The sequence below is a fragment of the Helicoverpa armigera genome, chromosome 12 (assembly GCF_030705265.1).
Source record: "Helicoverpa armigera isolate CAAS_96S chromosome 12, ASM3070526v1, whole genome shotgun sequence".
NCBI lineage: Eukaryota > Metazoa > Arthropoda > Insecta > Lepidoptera > Noctuidae > Helicoverpa > Helicoverpa armigera.
Genome location: NC_087131.1, coordinates 2,474,349 through 2,485,336, shown reverse-complemented (window position 1 = coordinate 2,485,336; position 10,988 = coordinate 2,474,349). Strand labels below are relative to the sequence as shown.

Here is a 10,988-nt window from a genome sequence, read left to right as displayed (position 1 = left end):
TGAAACCGAAAACTTTTTCTTAACAAAACAAAGTTTTTTCATAAATCGATCAGTGTCATTCAAAAGTATGTCAAAGCGAATTGGGTGTGTGCCCAGCCTTAGGGTGAGTATACTTTTAGCATACTCACCATTTCTGTGTAATGTAACATTCTAACGAATGGTACAATACAGGCAAAAGCTCAGTCTCCAAAGCATTTCCAGGTAATGTAACGTTCGTGCGAATGCTCGGCGTTATGTTACGGGTAAATGCTCACAGCGAGTCTTTCGTCCCTCTTTCCGCGTCACCCCACAACCGCGCATCGCCCGCACTTGGCTCGACGAAATGTTACACCAATACGCTCGACGAAATGTTACACCAATATGCTCGTTGGTTTGTAACAAACCGGCGAGCGTGCTCGATGTTTTGTTCGTAAAAGGACGATACACTAGAACATCTCAAAGAGCGGCTCGTTGTTCTGTTACAAGTAAATGTTGTAGTCTATACTCAGCCTTACGTCGCATAGTGCTGTAAGTTCTAAACAAGAAGTTTCCCCATATTGATATTCAATGGACTTCGAAGTCTCAATATTGCATTTCTGCTCCCCGAGTTAATCTCAAGTTTGATGGCAACAAATCTATAAGCCAAGAGTTACGCTGTATTGGCAATTCCTACAAAACGAGGTTACAGATATAGAACAGTGGATTTATAAGGCATTTCTTTTAGGTTAAGAACTATTTGTGACCAAATAAAAAGATGTTAAACAGAATTAAAATAACTATCTCAACAAAACACGATAAGTTTTCTTATATTAAAACCAGTTTGTCTCGATATCTTACTGTCCTAAAAGTCTTATCATATTTAGGCTAGCAACGAAATCGATATAAAATTATGCGTATAAAAATAACTCCACGCCTAGGTGCGTATACATACGTACATCGAATAATTACGTCGGACTCCTAGAATACAGGTAAACCTACTTTAGGAGTCGGGGTTTTTCATAATATTTAGAATTTCATCGGTTTTGCTTATTCTAGTTTGTAAGTAAGAAATGGTTTGTTTTGTGACGATAAATTTATTGTTATTTAATTAAGAACTACCTAACTTTTGAAGTCGGTTAAAATTACATGACAGCAATTAATATAATAAAAATAAAACATAAATTCAACCACCAAATAGTCGCTTGAACCAGTTTTCCGTATCTGACAGTTTCAAAAGTCGCGTCTTGAAGCGACGTAAAGCAACCTATATCAACAGTGACATATTCAGGGTAGTAGGATTGCAACGAAAGTTAACACGAAAGTCCTATATGTACCAATGAATTCTCACTCATTTATAACTATGTAAGAACAATGTAAGATCGTCAAAAGAGCTGTGTCCGCCTCTAATGTGGAGGCCTCTACGTGACCACGACCGCTCTGCCAAGAGCGAATGCCAGAGAAAAAGAAGAAAAACAATTAAAAACTAGCAACAATAAAAGCATTTATTATAACCACCAAATAGTCGCTTGTACCAGTTTTCCGTATCTGACAGTTTCAAACGTCGCGACTTGAAGCGACGTAAAGCAACCTATATCAACCGTGACATATTCAGGGTAGTAGGATTGCAACGAAAGTTAACACGAAGTTCCCTTGTCTCCCGAAAAACTTCCTTATATCCTGTTTCTGTGCAAGCCTAGGAAAAATGTGTATAAATAGCGAATAATTGAGAAACACCTAACTTTCGAAGTCGGTGAAAACGACACGCAGCAATTAATATAACAAAAAAAAAAAAACATAAAATCCATCCAGTTTTTCTTATCTGACAGTTTCAAAAGTCGTGTCTTGAAGCGACGTAAAGCAACCTATATCAACCGTCACATATTCAGGCTAGTAGGATTGCAACCAAAGTTAACACGAACTTCCCTTGTCTTTAAAAAACTGCCCTATATTCTATTTCTAAGTTTAAGAATTCGCATAAGTTCAAGCCTATGAAAAATATGCATACACACCGAATAATTGAGAAACACTTAATTTTCGAAGTCGGTTCGCTTGAACCAGCTTTCCCTATCTGACAGTTTCAAAAGTCGTGTCTTGAAGAAGCGACGAAAAGCAACCTATATCAACCGTCACATATTCAGGGTAGTAGGATTGCAACGAAAGTTAGCACGAAAGAATTCTCACTAATTTATATACACGTAAGAACAATTAAAAAATACACAAAATTCGTCCACCAAATCAGTTTTCCGTATCTGACAGTGTCAAAAGTCGTGTCTTGAAACGAGGTAAAGCAACCTATATCAACCGTGACATATTCAGGGTAGTAGGATTGCAACTAAAGTTAACACGAAGTTCCCTTGTCTCTCGAAAAACTACGATAAATTTAGTTTATAGGTATAAAAAATTGCATAAATCCAAGCCTAGGAAAAATATGAATAGACAGTGATTCATTGAGAAACACCTAACTTTCGAAGTCGGTTAAAACGACACGCAGCAATTAATATAACAAAAAAAAACATAAAATTCATCCAGTTTTTCCTATCTGACAGCTTCAAAAGTCGCTACTTGAAGCGACGTAAAGCAACCTATATCAACCGTGACATATTCAGGGTAGTAGGATTGCAACGAAAGTTAACACGAAGTTCCCTTGTTTGCCGAAAAACTTCCCTTCTTATATTCTGTTAGGGATACGCTTTCGAGTTGGCGGTTAATCTTGTATGGGAATTCGTGAAGTCCTTTTGGAGAAATAGTGAATTAGGGTAATGAATTAAAGTGTGTGTACTCGTACTGAGTACAGGGTCCCAATGCGATCGCGGGGATTAGTAGGGAGTAATAATACTGCCAACTACTTTAAATTATATATTTGGTGAACACACATTTTATTTATTTTCTTGTCATGTCATCACTGTCATTTTCCATTCACAGACCACTGACAAAACCAAAAAGGTTGGTTACAAAAACAGTTTTAATCCTTATAGATTAGATACCAAATATAAATAGAACAAACACACAAATCATGGATAAATCAACGTAAAATATTGTACATAAATATTATCCGGCTCGAAGGACCATTCCGCCCACCAAGGACCTATTTCACATAGTCCTTACCATGTGCATTACACCGCCCACCATGAGCATATAACCAATATAAACGAAATTGAACTTGAAACGCACGTGGTGCTAAACTTAAATGAAGAATTAATTAAAAGGATTTAACATTACGACTACTGTGTCACGGGTAAAATGCATATCTTCGAAGTAGGTCTTTTTATTAATGAATTTTTTGTACGCAAAGTGACTACTCTCGTAATTTTGTCCATTCCGGGATGTTTTTCTACAACCTTGGCCAAGAGCCACTTGCAAGGGGGTAAGTCGTCCTCCCTCACAACAACGATATCCCCAATTTCAGGTTCAGGATGCGGAGAAGACCATTTGTATCTATGAAGAAACTTTTTAAGGTATTCTTGAGACCAGCGATGCCAGAAATTTTGCATCATTTTTTGAGTAAGTTGCCACCTTCGCAAATTAGTGACTGAAGAGGCTTCAAAACTATAGTCTGGTACCGTCACTAATGGCTCCCCAATGAGAAAATGCCCTGGCGTCAGAACATCAATGGCGTCTGCATCGGTGTTTAATACAGAAAGAGGTCTAGAATTAAGACATGCCTCAATCTGCCCTAGTACTGTCGCTAATTCCTCGTAGGTCAGCGTGGAATCTCCTATCACACGTTTCAAATGAAACTTAACTGACTTTACGCCAGCCTCCCACAATCCTCCAAAGTGAGGGGCTCGGGGCGGAATAAAATGCCACTTCGTCTGATTCGTGGCTAATACCTGGGAAATCTCCTCAAGATAAGTTGATCTTTCCCGATTGAACAAATTCTGGAGTTCTCTTGACGCGCCGACAAAGTTTGTACCATTATCGCTCCAAATATCCGTACATAAACCTCGACGAGCGACAAAACGTTTGAAAGCTGCCAGGAATCCTTGTGTGGTTAAATCGCTAACCACTTCAAGGTGCACAGCACGTGTCGCCATGCAGATAAATAGACAAATGTATCCCTTAGCTGCATGATGACCACGCCCCTTGCTTGTCCGAATATTAATGGGTCCTGCATAGTCTACCCCACTACATTTGAAGGGTCTCGACGGACTTGCTCGAGCCTCTGGCAGCTGACCCATTAATTGTTGTGACGATCTCGCGCAATGCTTTACACAGGTAACGCATTTTTTAACTTGTGCCTTAATTACGGCCTTTGCCCCAATAATGTAGTAACCCGTGCTTAAAAAGGTCAACATTAACTGCGGTCCACCGTGGAGAGTCTTTAAGTGTGCATCCTTTAAAAGAAGAGTGGTCAATGTAGATTTCTTGGGTATAAGAATTGGGTGTTTAGCGTTTTGGTTCAGAGTTGAGTTCTCTAATCTCCCTCCAACTCGCAACACATTTTCTTTATCCAAGAACGGATTCAAGGATTTGAGAGGCCCTTTCAACTGTGCTAAACCTTTTTCTGATCTCAGAATCCTTAACTCGTCTTTAAAACCTTCCGATTGGCAATGTCTAATAGCACACTTCAAAGCTTCCTCTAATTCTTCAGTGGTCAGGTATGCACTGAATCTCATATTTTTCCGAAACCTTAAAAAACGTCTACAGTAAGCCACAACTCGAATTAATTTTGTAAGTGACGAATATCTATTCCACAACGAACTTTCAGCTACTGTAAAATGAACCTTTGTTTCTTCCAAATTAGTTTCTAATTGTTTTGGCTTGCTGTAGTTAATTTCTTCTTTATATAAAAAATCTGGACCATTGAACCAAGCTGAACACTTCAACAGTTGAGCCGGGGTAACACCTCGTGATCCAACATCCGCAGGGTTCTGACTCGTGGGTACATGCGACCACTGATTTGAGTCTAAAGTGGTCAATATCTCAGAGACACGATTGGCGACAAACGTTTTCCACCTGCTCGGGTGACTGTTGAGCCATGCTAGGACTACAGTCGAATCGGTCCACGCTCTGACATTTTTAATCGGTATTTCCATTACAGTAGCTACTTCAACAAGCAGTTTGGTAAGCAGTACTGCACCACAGAGTTCCAGACGCGGAATAGACACCTGTTTAATAGGTGCAACCTTTGTTTTGGCTGTGACTAAACTTACATGAGTGTTACCCTCAGTATCCACCACACGAAGATATACGACGGCCGCATATGCCAGCTTAGATGCATCGGAGAAGCCATGCAGTTCGACAAGATTATTGTCGGTGTTTGTTTTATGCCATCGAGGTACTTCAACTTTTGCTAATTGTACCAGTTCAGTAAGGTAAGTATCCCATTCAGTTATAATTTGGTTGGATACCTCCTCATCCCAATTTAATCCTGCTAACCAGAGTTTTTGAATAATGATCTTTGCTGTTATTACACACGGAGCTACCCATCCAAGTGGATCATATAATTTAGCAATATGAGATATAATTTTTCTTTTAGTTACAGGTCCCGGTTCCTGAGCTACATTGACCGCGTAGCGGAAGTTATCAGTTCTCTGATTCCAGGTAAGTCCCAAAACCTTAACAACCTCATCTTCTTTCAACTGTAACCCTTCTACTCCTTTGATTTTATTACTTTCCTTCATTCCCTTTAGTAGATCAACATTATTAGTCATCCACTTTTGAATTTCAAAACCTGCTTTACTCAATAATTCGTTCATTTCTCTGTAAATAGTCAGACCTTCTTCTATATTGCTACATCCCGTTAATAGATCATCCATGTAAAAATCACTTATTACTCTTCTAGAAGCTGCTGGATAATCCTTTCCTTCATCGTGTGCCACTTGTTGGAGTGCCTTCACCGCTAAATATGGAGCCGACGCAGTACCGAAAGTCACTCTCAACATGCGATATGTTTCCGCGTTATTTTCTGGTTCTTCTTTCCACAGGATTCTCTGGTTGTCTTTATCAACATCTGCCACTCTGACCTGCCTATACATCTTGACGATATCCGCCGCCATACATATAGGATGTTTTCTCCAGCGCATTAGTAAGTGACGAAGTTCTGGCTGTAGCTTTGGTCCAATCATTAGCTTATCATTTAAGGAATATCCCTTTTTGCATTTACAGGACGCGTCAAACACCACACGTACCTTTGTCGTGTCTTTATCTTCCCTCACAACAGCGTGATGAGGTAAGTAGATCGTATCCCTTTTTCCTTTTTCGGCTTCTGGAACCTTTTCCATATGTCCCAATTCTAAATATTCATTTATTACTTGTTTATATCTTTCTTTCAGGTCAGGATCTTTCTTCAGTTTTCCGTGTAATGAATTCAACCTTCTCTCTGCTATCTCTTCGAATTCACCAAAGGAGTAAGTAGAAGACTGCTCCCGGAACGGCAGCCGCACCACATATCTACCATTTTCATCTCGCTTAGTAGTTGCCGCAAATAATTCTTCACACTGCTTTTCTTCTTCTGACATTATTTTCTTTTGATTAGTGGGCTCCGCTTCTAACTCCCAAAACCTTTTCAGCGCTTCATTGTCGTCTACTTGAGCATGCAATACAACTAAGTTCGAAGAGAAAGAGACCGATGTGTCTACTACCCCAGAAAGTATCCATCCAAGTTTGGAGCATTGAGCTATAACAGATCCTTCTGAATTTCGTTTTAAACCTTCTTCAATAATTTGTCGATAAACATCAGCACCTAATAACACATTGATTTTATTTGGAGTATGATATTGTGGATCTGCCAGCTGTTCATTCTGTAGATCAACCCATTTTATAGCATTTACCTTTGTAACTGGCAGAAGCGACGTTATGGACTTTAACACATACGCCTTAACCTTAATATTAAAATTGGAATCCACCCTCGACTTTACATTCATTATAACCACGGATCTTGATGTTATTTCTTTATCTCCCCCGACTCCTTTTATTACATGAGTAGAAGGCATTTTCTTCAGCCCTAAATACTGCACTGTAGCTTCAGTGACCAAAGAAACCTGAGATCCTTGATCAATTAATGCCCTAACCACTTGGTAAACTCCTGCTTTCGACTCAGCCCTGATAAGCGCTGTGGCTAATAACACCGTATGATTAGATGTTCCTGTCGAAAAACAAGTAACAAGCGGTTGCCCTGCTTCCTCAGCGTGAGAATCAGAGTGTTTGGTTACCATGTTGCATTCTTTAATGTCTTCTTTAACTGACGACGATTCGGTACTAGCCTGTGAGTTGTTATTCTCGGACCTCCCGCTAGAGTGAGAAGAAGAAGAATCACTCTGGGGATGCAGCAGTGAATGATGACGCCGCTTGCAGATTTTACATTTAACGATACTATTACATTCCTTTGCAGAATGATTTTTTCCCAAGCAATTGAAACAAATACCCTTCTGTTGGACAAAACTACGACGAGCGTCACAATCCATTTTGTAAAACTGTTTACAAAAACTCAACTTATGTGACTCTGAACAACAAGGGCACTGTATTCCAGTAACGTGTAAACTATTTACTTTATTTGTGTTACCGCTGTAATTACTCTGACCTTTGGAGCTGGATCCCGGTTTATTATCTAAAAATTCTAAAGCTCTGTATCGATTTGTTAGAAACTCAGTAAATTGAGCAAAGGTGGGTAATTCTTCAGGAGAATTATTCGAAGTAATATTAAATTCCCACTGTTTGCGGGATTCCGGATCCAACTTCAGAGTAATTATGTGAATCACAATAATATCCCATGTCTTGACATCAATGCCAAGATTTACAAGTGCTTTTAAACAATCATTCGTGTTGTCAATTAATTCTTTGAGACCAAAAGCCGATTCCGACGTAAGATTTCTTTGACTTAGTAGCCTTTTTAAAATAAAATGTGATAAATACCGTTTGTTATTATAACGCGAGTTTAATAGTTGCCAGCAATGTTCATAATTAGCGTCTGAAATAGGTATTTGTCTGAGTAATTGTTCTGCTTCCCCAGACAAATATCCTTTCAAATACTGCATCCTTTGTACGTTATCTAAACTAGGATTTTTGTGTATGAGAGACACAAATAAATCCCTAAAAGTGACCCAGTCCGTATATTTGCCCGAAAACACCGGAATTACTATTTTAGGCAGCTTTACGTGACATTGTTTACTATTAAGCGCGATTTTACTTTCTTTTTTAGTTTCCTCTTTACTCTCAAAAGACTCTAAAATAATTTCAAGTTCAATTTTGTATTGCATGTATGTTTCTTCTGTTATATTATACACATCTTTCTGTACATATTGACTCTGACGTAATTTATCTGGGTCATATCCTTCCAACAATTTATTATGACCATCTGTTAACTGTTCGTACATTTTTTCTAAATTTTCTAACCTTACTTTTACATATGGAGCAGTTATTCTGTCCTTAGGAGATTTTCTAAAGGTACTATATGCTTTACAGATTCTATTGTAAGTGTCTTCTTGTTTGTACAATAACGACTCCATTTTTACAAATTATAAATACAACGGTTTTATCACAAATTAAACAAATTTTTTATTCCGAGATAATTCTTAAAAGACAAATACGCAATTGAATTAGCAACACTAAACTTATAAAACAATCATTAACAAGTGCTGAGCAAATGTGCACTCACTAATCAATTATTTATCTATTCAAGTTTTCACAAGTTCACACCGAAACGCAAATAAACAAGTGTATTAAAATTTAAGAAACATCGGAAATAGTTACAAGTCCCAATCATGTAAACATTAACTTTTGCCAAACAAACTAAAATTATTTACAAGTATTTGAAATAAAATTTGAAATTTGGGCATATGTTCCCCGTAATAACACTTTTTGTAAAATTATTCTAAGTCCTAGAATTATTTAAAACTAAAAGTCAATGTTCAAATATCACTAAATTTCTTCTATGTTACCAACTCACTTTATTAAAATTCACTTTTCTTTGAATTTCTAGCAACCGAATAAAAGAAATATACAACTCACAGTTTATCCGGACACTTCACCATTTACCTCCTGCACTTCACCAAGTTCCTCCAGGGGGTGTTCAACTCCTGGCTCCTCCACGGGCTTTCAACGCCCGGGCACCTCCAGGGAGATAATATCTCCCGGCTCCTGTTGTGACCGCGCCTCTCCTCCAGGGAACTCCAGCTCCCCGGTTCCTCACTGCTCCAACAATGCTGCTGGGCTGTAGGGATGCTCTGAACAGCGATCCACTGTCCAGTAGAGTGCGCAGCTCCGCACAGGCTGTTATACCAGCCCCGCCGATCACACCGGTGACACCACAATAACCGACGAACGGTTCACATCCGGCTCGAAGGACCACAATGTACTCGTACTGAGTACAGGGTCCCAATGCGATCGCGGGGATTAGTAGGGAGTAATAATACTGCCAACTACTTTAAATTATATATTTGGTGAACACACATTTTATTTATTTTCTTGTCATGTCATCACTGTCATTTTCCATTCACAGACTACTGACAAAACCAAAAAGGTTGGTTACAAAAACAGTTTTAATCCTTATAGATTAGATACCAAATATAAATAGAACAAACACACAAATCATGGATAAATCAACGTAAAATATTGTACAGTGTGTCTGGTTTTTATTGTTTTTGTGATAAAAGAAAGTTTATTCATGCATACGCTGTACATTTTGTTGTAGATATTACATACTTTGAAAACAAAACTATAACTAGAAGACGATTCTTCTTTATTTATTCCTATTCCAAAAGTAAACATGGTATTTTTAAAAAAGTACGCAGTGATACGGCAGTGAAACATACGCACACCTAAAAACGAATCAACCGCCGAAAGCAATAACTTAGGTACGACACAAAGTCAAAATGTCGTCTCAGGGTCAATGCTACCACATCAAAAAATTCTTCAAAAGAAATTCACATCTACAATTAACTTCTACATAAAGGTGTAACCCTACTGAACAAAACTGCTTTGTTAGGAGGCGTAACACTAAAATTAATGAAGTTTCTACCCATTTCTAGAATTCTTTTCAGAAAAATGTCACCTACATTTTCTATGCTAGGTTTCAAGTTAAAAATAAAAATGTTTTATAGAGCTACTGTAATGTTTCTTTTGAAAGATACTCGTATATTTAATGCTGGCTGTAGTTTTTCATTCGAGCCAGAAAACGGCTAAGTCTGAAAAGTTTTTGTAATTTTTGTAAAATAGTGGCACTAGCATCAATTTAGGGTTTTCTAAAATTATTTGCAGTAAAAATTTTGTACCAATATAATCTTGAATAAATTCATACACTTACACACATACATTGATGCACAGTACTGAATTGAATACTACATACAATAAATTGTTTTATGTATAGGTACCTATTGTCAGTATGCTATTGACTAGTGAAGTAGGTTTTGCGGAGCCAAATGGCTTATCATAAATCCACAATTGAAAGCTAAGATCAACTTTTTGAGTAAGATAATGTGTGTTCACCCATCTTATAAAAAACAACATAGCTTAATCTTAATTCTTTCTAATTCACAGGCACATTTAGGTAAATAACTATCAAGTCGATATTGATATGGATAGGTGGGTAAATAAATATTGAATAGAATTAACAAGCCCTTCCTAGCAAAGTTAGACAGATATTTAGGTACACTACAGTCTGACTTTTGACTGACGTTTCAGGTATAACTCCGCCCTTTATATTACTATGAATAATTATTATACCTAAATAATATTATAGTTTCTCAAAAGAGTATCCGCACACTAGAGACTAAACAGTTGGCCGATAATCGATGCCTGATGGCGCTTTTATTTTTCTTAAAGAAAATCGTGAATTCACACAAAGTTTTTAGTCGGTTTGCTACCGGCCAATAAAATGATCGTCGTATGTGCGTACTTATAACTCATTTATATGTCGCAGGGATATGATAAAAACGGGGATTTGATCAATTCCCTAAGGGATTTGATCAAATCACGGAGGAAGTTAAAATAACAACACGATTTTATCTTTTACCTAAACAAATCTAGTGAATTGAACAAATCCCTAAACTGGTTCAGTGAAATGACAAAAATAATTTTGCTTTGATATTTTA

At 37.7% G+C, this 10,988-nt stretch overlaps 1 protein-coding gene across 1 annotated transcript; it reads right to left on the bottom strand.

Annotated features, from left to right (window-relative positions):
• Positions 1-2,801: 2,801 nt before the first annotated feature.
• LOC126056028 (uncharacterized) lies at positions 2,802-9,360 on the bottom strand. Its single transcript, XM_064037310.1, has one exon. The coding sequence runs from the start codon at positions 8,403-8,405 to the stop codon at positions 3,180-3,182; it is 5,226 nt and encodes a 1,741-aa protein (XP_063893380.1). The 5' UTR covers positions 8,406-9,360; the 3' UTR covers positions 2,802-3,179.
• Positions 9,361-10,988: the final 1,628 nt, after the last annotated feature.